The sequence below is a fragment of the Nyctereutes procyonoides genome, unplaced genomic scaffold (genome assembly GCF_905146905.1).
Source record: "Nyctereutes procyonoides isolate TBG_1078 unplaced genomic scaffold, NYPRO_anot_genome, whole genome shotgun sequence".
NCBI classification, from domain to species: Eukaryota; Metazoa; Chordata; class Mammalia; order Carnivora; family Canidae; genus Nyctereutes; species Nyctereutes procyonoides.
In genome coordinates, this window is record NW_026575024.1 from 21,874,043 (window position 1) to 21,886,477 (window position 12,435).

At 56.0% G+C, this 12,435-nt stretch overlaps 1 protein-coding gene across 5 annotated transcripts in view; it reads right to left on the reverse strand.

The window, feature by feature from the left end:
• Nucleotides 1-3,420: 3,420 nt before the first annotated feature.
• Nucleotides 3,421-12,435, reverse strand: part of SRC (SRC proto-oncogene, non-receptor tyrosine kinase) — a 52,332-nt gene continuing 43,317 nt past the window's right edge. For all 5 annotated transcript variants that reach the window (XM_055301363.1, XM_055301355.1, XM_055301360.1 and 2 more), the window contains 7 exons: nucleotides 12,046-12,195; nucleotides 10,444-10,599; nucleotides 8,244-8,423; nucleotides 7,038-7,114; nucleotides 6,214-6,367; nucleotides 5,943-6,074; nucleotides 3,421-5,653 (listed from right to left, as the gene is read on the reverse strand). In XM_055301363.1, coding sequence (XP_055157338.1) covers nucleotides 5,445-5,653; nucleotides 5,943-6,074; nucleotides 6,214-6,367; nucleotides 7,038-7,114; nucleotides 8,244-8,423; nucleotides 10,444-10,599; nucleotides 12,046-12,195 — 1,058 coding nt within the window. In that variant the 3' untranslated portion in view covers nucleotides 3,421-5,444. The remainder of the gene's footprint in view (nucleotides 5,654-5,942; nucleotides 6,075-6,213; nucleotides 6,368-7,037; nucleotides 7,115-8,243; nucleotides 8,424-10,443; nucleotides 10,600-12,045; nucleotides 12,196-12,435) is intronic.

Below are 12,435 nucleotides of genomic sequence, written 5' to 3' on the forward strand. Positions count from 1 at the left end.
ATGACAGACAGACAAACAGACAGGACTCCATCTCCCCCTACCCATCCAGAGCTCCTTCCCTGGCTCTTCCCAACTCTGCCTCTATGTTTCTGTCTGTCTCTCTTTTTCTCTGCAAACCACAGCTTTTTGGAGCCTGGGAGAGAAAAATGGGAAAAGATGAGATGAGAGGAAATGCAAAAAAAAAAAAAAAAGAGAGAGAGAGGAAATGCAGACAATGGACCTCGCATGTGTATGTGCGCACGAGTGGGTGGGGGTGTGTGCATGTGTGCATGTGTGTGTGCATGCACATGCCTTCGGCACAGGTCGGGTCAGAGTTTCATGAGGGGATGAAAGGAGTAGAGGAGGAATGAAGAGAGCCACAGCTTGGGAGGCTGCAGGGAGCAGGGACGTGCATGTGGCCCACACACCACACACACACAGGGACACACACACACACACACACACACACACACACACTGGAAGTGCAGCAGCCGAAAGCACAACCAGCACAGAAGGCCTGACACAGATACTCCGGCAGTCGGAGGGCAGATGGAGGGCTGTCTGCTCACACCTCCACACGGGCCACGGCAGCACCGGGTCCAGGGCAGATCTTCAAGACGAGTTTTCCACGTGAATGTGGCTGAACGGGCTCGCAGCCCACAGTGAGAGCCAGTGAGCATGAGCCAGAGCACGGAGAGACAGAGACAGACACACTCAGAGAGGGAGAGAGAGAGACAAGGGAACACGGAGGCCGATGGGCCGAGAACAGACGACAGACCTCCAGGGACACACACACAGACACGTGGCCCACGCTCTCCAGGTGGGAGGGATGGGGTAGGGGACACAGAGTATGGTGTTTTGTTTTGTTTTGTTTTGTTTTAAAGATTTTATTTATTTACTCATGAGAGACACAGAGAGGCAGAGACACAGGCAGAGGGAGAAACAGGCTCCACGCAGGGAGCTCGATGCGGGACTCGATCCAGGGTCTCCAGGATCACTCCCTGGGCCGAAGGCAGCACTAAACCGCTGAGCCACCCGGGCTGCCCGAGTATGGTGTTTTTTTGTGTGTGTTTTTCTACATCTTTCCTACTTTGCTATAAGGAATATATATCATTTTTTTCATGAAGGAAAGCATCTCATTTTCCTCCAAAAAAAAAAAAAAAAAGCATGTGGAATAAGAAAAACCACTGAGTCCAGGAAGGGAAGGTGGAGAGGACGTGGGGGGCCCAGGTCTCCCACCCCCTGAAGTGGGCTAGAATTGGGACAGGGCTGCAGGAGGAGCAAGCAGAGGGGCTGTGAGGCAGTGGCCCCAGCAGACGGCACACCTCTCACCTCTCACCTCTCCACTGTCTCTCTCACAAGTCGAGCAAAAGCAAACTGGACAGCAGCCCAGAGAGAGGGATCAAAACCAGAGGAGGAGCTGGAGACGAGAGGTGGGGGAGACAGGAAGCCTTCCCCTTCCCTGACCAGATGCCATCCATGTGGGCCAGATCTGGGGGCATCAGCTAGAATTTCCCCAGACCCTCAAGCTCTTGTTCTAGTGGGTGAGCTTTGTGAACAAGCACAGCAGCGTTTGCAAGTTCCAGGGGAGTCAGGGGAAGCTCCGACGGGTGGTCTGTGGCCTCTGAGATGTGTTTTGAAGGATGAATAGGAGTTTGCCACGTTGCGGAGAGAAAAGAAAGGGCATTCTCCATCGTGTAAAGAGCTTGGGCAGAAGCACGGACCTGTGGGAGGGCCTGAGGACGAGTCAGAAGCCAGAGAGATTGATGAAGAGAAAATGTGTGAGACAGAGACACAGAGAAACAGGAGAGAGAGAGAGACAGCAGCCAGGCACAGAGCAAAAGAGAAGCCAGCAACAGCCCGAAACAGACAGAAACTCAGAAGCACACAGAGCTGCGCTGGAAACTATAGAGAAGTGGCAGGGGGGGGGGGGGGGGGAGTAGAAAGAAAGAAACAAAAAAAAAATGTTGAGACAGAGAGCCAGGGTCAGACAGCCAGAGACTGGAGAGGCTGACAGAGGCGGGAGGCTGACGGAGACAGAGACAGAGAGACACAGAGAAATGCAGAGCAAGATAGGTGCAGGGAAGGGGGGCTCAGCGAGGCCCCACGCCCTGGACCCACCACCCAGCATCGTACAGGTGTGCTCCCCACCTGCCGTGCAGGGTGAGCGCCTTGTCCCTGTCCCCGTGAGGGCTGAGGCACACCCCTGGCCTGCTGGCACGTGTTCCTGAGTTCTTCCAGCCCCAGCCCAGCGCACGTGGGCCCTGCCAGGAGCGGCCAACGCTGTGTGTGCCCTCCGATCCCACAGAACCAGCTGCACGCATCGGTGCCCGGCCCCCCGGAGCCCAAAGCTCAGGCACCAACTACCTGCATTTGTATTCATGTGCTACACACAAATCCTTGCACACACAGCGGGAGAAAACAGACATGCTGGTTTCACACCCCACTCATACCCAGGAGCCTGCAGGCTGGCACACGACCTGGACATGTGTATTTACAGATGCACACAGCCTCGGGCAAACCTCCCACTCACACACCCACGTGAACATAAAGGTTCACGCAGCTAGATACACAGTCCCAGGAGCCCCAGACTCACAAACCACCCGAACACATGTCCACATACACCTACACAGACACCCATGAGTAAACTGGCCCACACACATACCCACGTGAACACGAAGGCACACACGTCCTAGGCACACAGTCCCAGGAGCAAAGAGGACACATGCCACAAACATCCATGCTCTTACGCTCCCAAGTCATGCCCATACCCATGGAGTCTCTGGGTGTCTATTCTGACCTGGATACTATGGGATTTGGCTTATGAAAATACTACTGCAGAGAGAAATGTCCTAATTCTGAAATTTGTTTTTAATTGGACCCTTATTACGGCCAGAGGTGACACACGAACACATGTGTGGTCTCACGTAAGATAAATGTCTTCATATAGACTGTCGCAAATAACTACCCAGTTGTGTCCCTTAGTGGTGAGGGAAAAGGGAGGAGACGAAAGGTCTTTGGGTTTTTCTCTAGAGTGGATCCAGCTCCACCCCAGCCTGGCGCTCCTGCAAAACACAGCACACACACAGCCACATCACCCCTTAAGCACGCCCATGACCCCACACAGGCCTGACAGTCCCTCCTGGCCCCCAGAGTGTCAACTGCCACCATCCACCCAGGGCATCTGCATCCTGAACGGCTCACACTGTGGGAGTCCTGGCTTCACTGGTGCATGTCAGACACAAGCCAGCCTCTGCCAGATGTGCTCACTCCCTAGACAGGTGCAGTCTGTCTCCAATCTGATCACGTCTCCCCCTGGCCTAAAGTCCTCTAGCCACCAGTGTGGCCCGAACAAGGCCCCTCCCACCACAGTCTGTCCTCACATCCCACCCCTCTCACTCTCCAGCACACGGTAGATGCTCAATAAACCACAGGCCAAACTTTGAGGTCTGTTTGTGTTTAATCAGACAATATGCAAAGTATTTACAACCAATTCTGGATCCCCCCCCCAAGCCTGGGCCGTGAAATCTGGGACCCCCAGGCCCTGCCCAGAGCTGAGGGTCCCCTAGGCCTCTGCATAGTCATCTGAAATCTACAAAACACTGTTTATTTAAAAAAACAAAACAAAACAAAACAGTATTAGGACACCTTATACAAAGGGCCCCGGGCAGCTGGAAGGGGGACTTGAGAGCACGCTGGGGTCAGCGAGCCCAGATCCGACTGGGACGGACAGCAGACTTGCGTAATAAACATGTATGAAAGGAAAAGTTGAAATTTCATAGGCAGGCACCGCTTGGCCTCCTTTCCCACTGGCAGGGCCTGGCTGGCTCGAGCACCCCTGGCAGCAGGAATGTTATTGCTATGATGGGGGGCTGTGGTGAAATGTACAACATGTCTCGGGGACAGAGCAGGGGAGCATTTTTACATGTTAAATATGGACACACATGGAAGAACACACATGTGCACACACACACAACGCACATAACACACATAGGGGCCCTTGGCAAGATGCCCACAAACCGTCAGCCACCCCTTTTTAAGATGGGCACACCGAGGCCCAGGGAGGAGCCACCACATACCCTAAGGCTAAAAACACCAGAGCTAGGGCCAGAGAGCCTCCGGACGCCCCAGGCGGGGCTCACCAAGTGATGCCAGGCCACAGGGTCTGGAGCAGAGCAGTTGCAGAGGCCACGGCCACACATGAAGGCAGACACTGCAGCCGAGGGAGGAAGCAGGGGCCACCCGAGGTCACACCGCCAGCACAGCCAGACTTGGCACATAGCAGCAGACACTCATCCTCTCCCACCCCAGCATTAGGTACTCCTTTCCTCGCTCATAGTTAAGGGGTGCCAACTTGGGGAGGAGGGCAGGCGCCAGGCATTGAAATGACACAGGACAAACTGGGGTTCCTCCTGAGGCCAGGACCTCCCAACCACTTAGATCTTCTATTTCTGTTCAATTGCCTCCGGAGCCTGGGAGCTCACTCTCTTTCATGCTGGCTAGCCCCAAGGATGAGAAACCACTCACATTCTGTTCGACATCTTCCCAACGCCTGCATGGTCACCCCTCATTCCTAGCCCCGCCCTCCGTCCCCCTCCACTCTCTCCCTGCACAGCAGCCCCGCCAGGCAGGCAGTGGCAGCAGGACTCTCTCTGCTATCTCTAATTCAGCCTCAGGCCCCTGGTCCCCTAGGCTGCCCTGGGCTGTCCACGCTGCCTCCAAGGACTATCTTGTTGGTTCCTGAGGAAGACAGAGGGAGCACCGGGTTCCGAACCCACCTCAACCCTGAACTTCTCTGTGGTCTTGGGCAAGTCACATCCCCTCTCTGGACTGTTTCTCCAGGGGTACTATAAGGACAAGGAATCGGTGATCTCTCAGGGTCCGTGGTTCTAAGAACAGGACTTGAGGGGGGTGTCCACACTACCCACCACCATGAAGTCAAGCTACACCTCAGCTGCCCAGTCGGGGAGCCGTGGCAGAGGGGCCTGGACCCAGCAGCTTCCACCAACAGGTGTTTCAGAAATGGACGGCAAGGGGTAGGGTGGTGGGCAGGCCGTGGGCCAGGGGCCCATCACTCCTCTTTGGAAAGGCTCTTCGGCCAGCTCTGGAGGCAGACCTGGGATGACATGGAAGTGGGATGGAGCCAATGTGGAGAGTAGCCCGTCCTTCTTCCTGCTTCCTCCTGCTGAGCAGCACAGAGCTCCAGAAGGGAGGGCTGAGGGGACACATGTGGCCGGAGCAGGAGCTGGGATGCAGTCACTGTGCCAGCCTTGGACCCTGTCCCCGAGGCCACCCCAGGCCCCAAGCCCTTCCATGCCACAAAAGAGGGAGGGGCCTCATCACTGACAATTCAGCCCCACAGAGGGGATCAATGCAGGCAGGCAGAGGGAGGCAAGATCCTACATCAGGGGCCACCCAGCCCAGGATCCAAGCCGAGAAGCCAGTCTGGCCCTGTAGCCTGCTCCCTATAGGTTCTCTCCCGGCTGGTACTGGGGCTCAGTGGATGTGAAGTAGTCCTCCAGGAAGGCCTGCAGGTACTCAAAGGTGGGTCGTTCCTCAGGCTCCTTCCGCCAGCACTGGCACATGAGGTCGTGCAGGGACTCGGGACACTCAGGCGGGCAGGGCATCCGGTAGCCCCGCTCCACCTGGTCAAGCACCTCGCGGTTGACCATCCCTGTGGATAGAGGGAAGCATGAGGAGACTGGCTCTGGTGAGGAAAGCCAGGTGGGGGGAGGATGATGAGGAGAGCAGAGATGACCTCCCGCCTAGGGCAGGGGGGTGTGATCACGGGTAAGTCCCCTCCTGTGGCAGAGAGCCCTGACCAGAGGGCCCCTAAGATGGGATACTCAACCTCTTTATTATACAGATGGGGAAACTGAGCCTGGGAAGGGGTGTGGCTTGCCCTAGATCACCAGGGCAGAGGGGTTCAGGGATCAAAGATGGGCCACAGAGAGCCCTCTTACCAGGGTAGGGCACCCGCCCCTTTGTCGTGAGCTCCGTCAGCAGGATCCCAAAGGACCACACATCTGACTTGATGGTGAACCGGCCGTAGAGGGCCGCTTCCGGAGCTGTCCACTTGATGGGGAATTTGGCACCTGCGGGAGGGAGAAAGATCAGGGGAGGCTCAGTAGTGTCATGACCATGCTGCCAGTAGGTACCACTCTCATCCCCACTGGACAGAGGCAGAAACAGGCTCAGAGAAGGCCAGATGGCACGGACCCAGACCCTGCCCACCTTGCCGGGCGGTGTACTCGTTGTCTTCGATGAGCCGGGCCAGCCCAAAGTCGGCCACTTTGCACACGAGATTCTCTCCAACCAGAATGTTGGCAGCACGGAGGTCACGGTGGACGTAGTTCATCCGTTCCACGTAGGCCATGCCTGAGGCGATCTGCGGGCAGAACCCAAGGAACCCGGCTCAGGGACCACCCCCGCCCCCCTGTCCCCAAGGTCATGGGTCACATGCCCAGAGAGCCAATCGGATGCCCTACCCTTCCCAGTCTTCTGGCTAGTAAAGTCTGCTTACAATAAGCACCGTTGGCACAGAAAGCAGGACCAGCGCTTAGCAGAAAGAGGAAATGCAGGACAAAGGGCAAGGGCAGAGGAAACATAGACAAGATACAGCCCGGAAGGCAGGTGACCATGAAAAAGCCCCAGATGCCCCACCGATACAGGCGAGTGCCAGGTCCTGCCTGCTGTCCTGAGTCCCCTCTCTGAACCTGTTTTCTTATGTCAAACGGAGTGACAGCCAGTCCTGCCTCCCCTGATTGGGATAAGGATTAATGAAGAGATGATTGTCGAGCACCACCTACAGCAAGCAAGTTCTAATGCATGGTTATTGAGTGACTGAATAACCTCCTCACTGACCTCGGATACTGGCCCAGCAAAGGTTCTTTTCTCTGCCCGGTAGTAAATGTGGTGAGATCCAAGAGTGTGGGGGGCAGTCAAGGCAAGCTGCCTGGAGGGATCCCTCATGCGGATAAAACCAGCTGAGCTACTGAGCTAAGAGGGACGGAGTGTTCTAGGGCCAAGGCTGTGAGAGGTGGGAGGGGTGGACTCACCTGAGCGGCCATGTCCACCAGCTGAGGTAGTCGCAGGTACTTGCCTGTCTCCCCCTTGAGGAAGTCCAGCAGACTCCCTGGGAGGAAAGAGAGCGGCACTAGTCCCAGCCCTGTCCTCCCTGAGCCAGGAGCAGCGATTCCCACATCCTGTCCACCTCCGCAGGCCAGCCTCGCTCTAAGCGGCACAGCAGATTTCACATAAACCCATCTCGGAAGGAAGACTCACTCAGCATTCATCACTCAGAAGGCAAAGTGGGATGGGAAACAACCCAATGTCTCCTTCCAGGAGCACAGAGACTGTGGTCCGTCCCTGCGATGCACTGCTACTGCCCAGCGATAAAAACGAAACGTACTACTGATACATGGGACAAGGATGAACCTCGGATGTAAATGAGAACACATGTGAAGTTCTAGAAGAAACACCCGTGATGACAGAGAGAGAGCTACTACCTGCCTTGAGCGCTGGAAGGTACTTGTCTGCAAGGGGCAACAAGAGAGTTTTCTGGGGAGATCTCCTGTAGCTCTGTTGTGGTAAGGGATACACAGAGTGTCCGTTTGTTAAAACTCATCAAACTGGATGCTTAAAATACTGGATTCTACCATCTGCAAATTATGCCTCCGAAAAGCACATTTTGAATAATTTAACTAACTTAAAAATTAAGTAAAGGTCAAGCCAGGGACTTGTCCCAGAAGTGGCTCAGCTCGGAGGGTTGGGGGACTTCTCTTTCAGCTGCAGAATGACAGATGGCTTTAGAAAACCAGCAAACTGGAGGGAGAAAAGATGCATTGTGGGAAATCATTAAAAACAAAACAAGATGAGAAAGGCAACCTTTGGCTTGACTTTCCATTGACATGACAAGTTGGTTCTATTCTGTTCCACCTTTTAAAATGTACACTCTAGGGCAGCCCCGGTGGCGCAGTGGTTTAGCGCCGCCTACAGCCCAGGGTGTGATCCGGGGGACCCGGGATTGAGTCCCACGTCAGGCTTCCTGCACGGAGCCTGCTTCTCCCTCTGCCTGTGTCTCTGCCTCTCTCTCTCTTTCTCTCTCTGAATAAATAAATTTAAAAATCTTTTAAAAATATATTTAAAAAATAAATAAGTAAAATAAAATGTACACTCTAGATCTGGGGGGACATGAAGCGCGTGCCCTCCTGCCCAGGAAGGGACTGCCCCATGCATCTCCACGCGGGTCTCTCGGGCCTCACCCTTGCTCATGTACTCTGTGACGATGTAGATGGGCTCCTCAGACACCACCGCGTACAGCTGCACCAGCTTCTCGTGCCTCAGTTTCTTCATGACCTGAGCCTCCTGCAGGAAGGCCTCTGGAGACATCGTGCCTGGCTTCAGGGTTTTGATGGCCACCCTGGTGGTTCCGTTCCAGGTTCCTGTGGACAGGGGTACAGGCTGCCTCATTGAAGGCCCCCCTATTTACATCCCACAGGGACCCGCATCTGCCTGCCTGCGTACCAGTTTTAGCCCTGGCCTCCCTAGCCACGTGACAAGCCCAGCCAAGGTCCAGCCCCTTTCTGAGCCACAACAGGCCACTCCTCAGGGAGTTATTAAAAGGATGGAATGAATCTCTGGTACACGCTCAAGAAACAGTGGCCGTTGATCTTTTGTTGGGATTGCCATTATTAGGAATGTCCCAAAAAGCAGCACTTTCACCAAAGAGATGGACAATCATGGCCCCAAAACTCAACTACTCTCTCCCGAGTGACCGTGTTCCTTCTGGGCAGCACACAGGAGGTGAGTCAGGAGTTAGCAAATGAATGGGGCTGGCGGGGAAGCAGAGCTGGCCTCAGGACAAAGCCACCTCAACGAGAGGCATGCTCTCTAAAACGCAAGGCCTGGACCAGACACATGAGGGCTTGAAGGTCAGACTGGCCAGGGTTTGAAGCCCAACTCTGCCTCCTGACAGCAGTGAGACCGTGGGCCAGTCAGTTCCCTTCTCTGAGCCTGTCTTCTCTGGAAAATGCAGATGTTATAGTGTCTCCCTGCGGGGTTGTTTGAGAATTAAATGAGATTTTAGGCTCTGGGCCCAACCCACTGTGAGGGCTCGGTAAATAATAGTTACACTTGTCATTTTATTATTATCTGGATTTTCACGCTGAGAGGCCTTGGGGGAAGTTGTGTGCTAGAGCAGTGTGTTTAATCCGAGTTCTTAGCACACTGGACCCAAGGTCCTCTGATGAGTGGCCCTGGGTCCATTCCTCCCAGTCTCTGGGCCTCCATCTGAGAGTGGGGGCCCAGGCCTATCTCTGGGGCACCTCCAGCACAATGTCTGGGGATCCGTACCTGCCACTTCATGAGTCTACCTGCAGTGTCCACAGCTACTACCACACATGCGTGCCAGGAATGAGTCTTTGCAGTCTCCGGAACATCCCCCTCCTCTCTCCCCAGCTAAAAGCCAGCACTTCCCCTTTCCTGACTTGGCCTGACCAGCCTGCAGGCCTGTGTCCCTGCAGGGCCTCCCACCCAGGAACTGTCCTTGCTCTCCCCTGAGAGGAGGAAAGTGGAGACAGTGGTGCCAAGTGAACACTGGGGCTTACATGACGGCACACGATGATTCCCCAGCTGAAGCCACGGGCTTAAGACTGTCTTGCCTGTCTCACACCAACCTCCCTGATTCCTCTGTGGCAGCAGGAACCAAGCAGAGGGTGCCTGGGTTTTGTCAGGGTTTCATGGTGTTTGTTTTCAAGGATAGTTTTGCCATTTCTCCAGGGTTAGACAGGAGATCGTGAACAGGCCCAGAACATGCCAGACCTTGTACTTCCAAGCACTCCCTCTGAGAGCTGAGGCTTCACGTCCCGCGGCTAAGCACTAACGTGTGGATGCACACTGGGCCAGCGTTCTCTCACAGTCCGCAGGTGGGTCCTATTATCCTCATCTCCACTTTACACTGAGGAGGACTAAGACTCACAGTGGAGCCACCTGGCCTGGACCACACAGCATCTTTGGGGAATCGGGATGCCCAGCCCCAAGCAGCTCTCGGCAAACAGTTTGCCATGGTTTGCAGAGGTGTGGGGGAGCTCCAGCTTTAAAACACAGCCCACTGGGGGCACCTGGGTGGCTCAGCAGTTGACTGTCTGCCTTTGGTTCAGGGTGTGATCCCGGGGTCCTGGAATCAAGTCCCACTTTGGGCTCCCTGCAGAGAGCCTGCTTCTCCCTCTGCCTCTGCCTCTCTCTGTGTGTCTCTCATGAATAAATACATAGAATCTTTAAAAAAAAAATAGAGCCCACTGTTCAGCAGAGGCAACTGAGCCTCATGGAGGTGAAGGGTTGTGGGGGAGCCCTGGGACCTTGAGCTGTCCTATGGGATGGACATCTCCCTGGTTCTCGACTGGGGACACCAGAGCCCCCCCAAGGGGACCACGGTTTCCTCTGGGGGCAGAGGCAAGGCCTTACCCATCCACACCTCTCCGAAACAGCCCTGGCCCAGTTTGACCTCCAGCCGCAGGGACTCCCGAGGGATCTCCCAGGCATCCTTGGCCAGCCCCTGAGTCTGTGGCTTGGATGTGGGGCACACGGTGGTGAGGCGGTGGCACAGGCCATCAGCATGTTCTGAAGACAGAGGCAGGGAGATAGAGTTCAGGCAGGGGGTCTGCCCTGGGACCTCCCTGTCCCATGGTCTGATATATACATGGTACACACACAGGCTTTGGGGACACAAAGGATGCCCTTGAGGCCACGGATCCACACCTGAGTCTCCACACCCTCACCCCACACAGGCCCACACTGCCTCATGCACATGCTCACGAATTATTCACTCATTCATTCAGCAGACTTTAAAGGGTGGCCACCCCGGTCAGTGGCAAGGACACAGTGCCGGACAAGCCCAGTGGAATCCTGCCCTCGGGGAGCTCACAGTGCCAAGTGAGCCCCACCTCCCTTAATCACCTCCCGGCCACAAGTGTGACGGAGGAGAGCTGTGGGTGCCACAGCAGATGGGTTGGATGGAGTCTGGGAAGGCTTCCCTGAGGAAGTGGCCCCTGAGCTTGGGTCTGCAGGACAGTGAGTGGTTGACTAAGGCCCACCACTCCAAACAGAGGGTTTGCACCACGCATGCACATGCAGAGGCCCTGGGAGAGGAACAAGCCTCTGGTTGCACGAACTGAAAGGAGGCCAGAGGCACTGCAAGAGAGTGAATGGGGGCAAGGGGCCCCAAGTAAAGCAGGGAGGCCAGCCGGGTTTAGAGCAGCCACTTGGGGGTCTCTATCCTGAGATCGATTTTGCTGTGGGGGAACAGTGTGCAGAATGAACTGCAGAATGAGAGCCAAGGAGATAGAGGGGTGGCAGATGGTAGAGGGTGTCGGGCAGCCCAGCTGAAGGAGAGGAGGGTGGCACAGGATGGGGACAAACTGGCACTCTCAAGTTAGACCATACCTGCACACAGAGTCCACGGCCACACACACAGGCACCAACAGAGACCCACCCACGTGAGTACACACAGACCCTTGAGCCTTCGGTGTCCCCAGGGAAGCCCCGAAATGTGCAGACACTGCATGCATGCTCCCCACCATGACCTGCGTGCGCGTGCATGTGTGTGTGTGTGTGTGTGTGTGTGTGTGTGTGTGTGTACCTGAAGCCCTCGCCCTGGCTCCCTCTGCAGCCACCTATGCTCCCTCCCACTCCCTCCTCCCTCTGTGGGCTATGGGCTGCAGCGGGTCTAGCCGCCCCCTCCCCTCCCAGCAACCGGTTCAGACCGGTCCTAGGGCTGCAGAGACAAATGGCACCAGCCTCAGCCCCCCTCCCTTCCCTGCTCCCCTCTAGGCAGTGCCCTCCTCTCCAGCCAGCTGCAGAGGGGGAGAAAGAGGGGGGTGGGCCTGGTGGGAGGAGGGCACGGGAGGATCCAGGAGGAAAAAGGGGGGGAGGAGAGGAGGGGGAAGGGGGAAGGGAGAGGAGGGGCAGGGGGACAAAGGAGCTCCACACAACCAGGGTAACAGAAGTCCCAGCCCCGTGTTGGCCCCAAAGGCCCCCCCTCCCAGCATCCGCTCTGCTGGCCCTCACTGGAGTAGTAGGCCACCAGCTGCTGCAGGCTGTTGAACTGTGTGCGCGAGGTGATGTAGAAGCCACCACTGTCGAGCTTGCGGATCTTGTAGTGCTTCACATTGAGGCCCTTGGCGTTGTCGAAATCCGACACAGAGAGGCAGTAGGCGCCTGCAAGGTGGGACCAGAGAGGAGCAGTGACCCCATGTGTCCAACCCCTCCACCTCCCCCTCAGGCCACAGCACTCAGTGCAGTTCTGTGCCTACCCAGCACGGGAGGACATGGAGGCCAGAGCCAGATCCAGTCTGCCCTATCTTGGAGCACCTAGCCTGTGGGTGGCCATCAAGGCAGGGCCCAGTGAGCAAAGGGGCACCCGATCAGAGAACCTCTCCATGCACTCTTGGCCCTGGC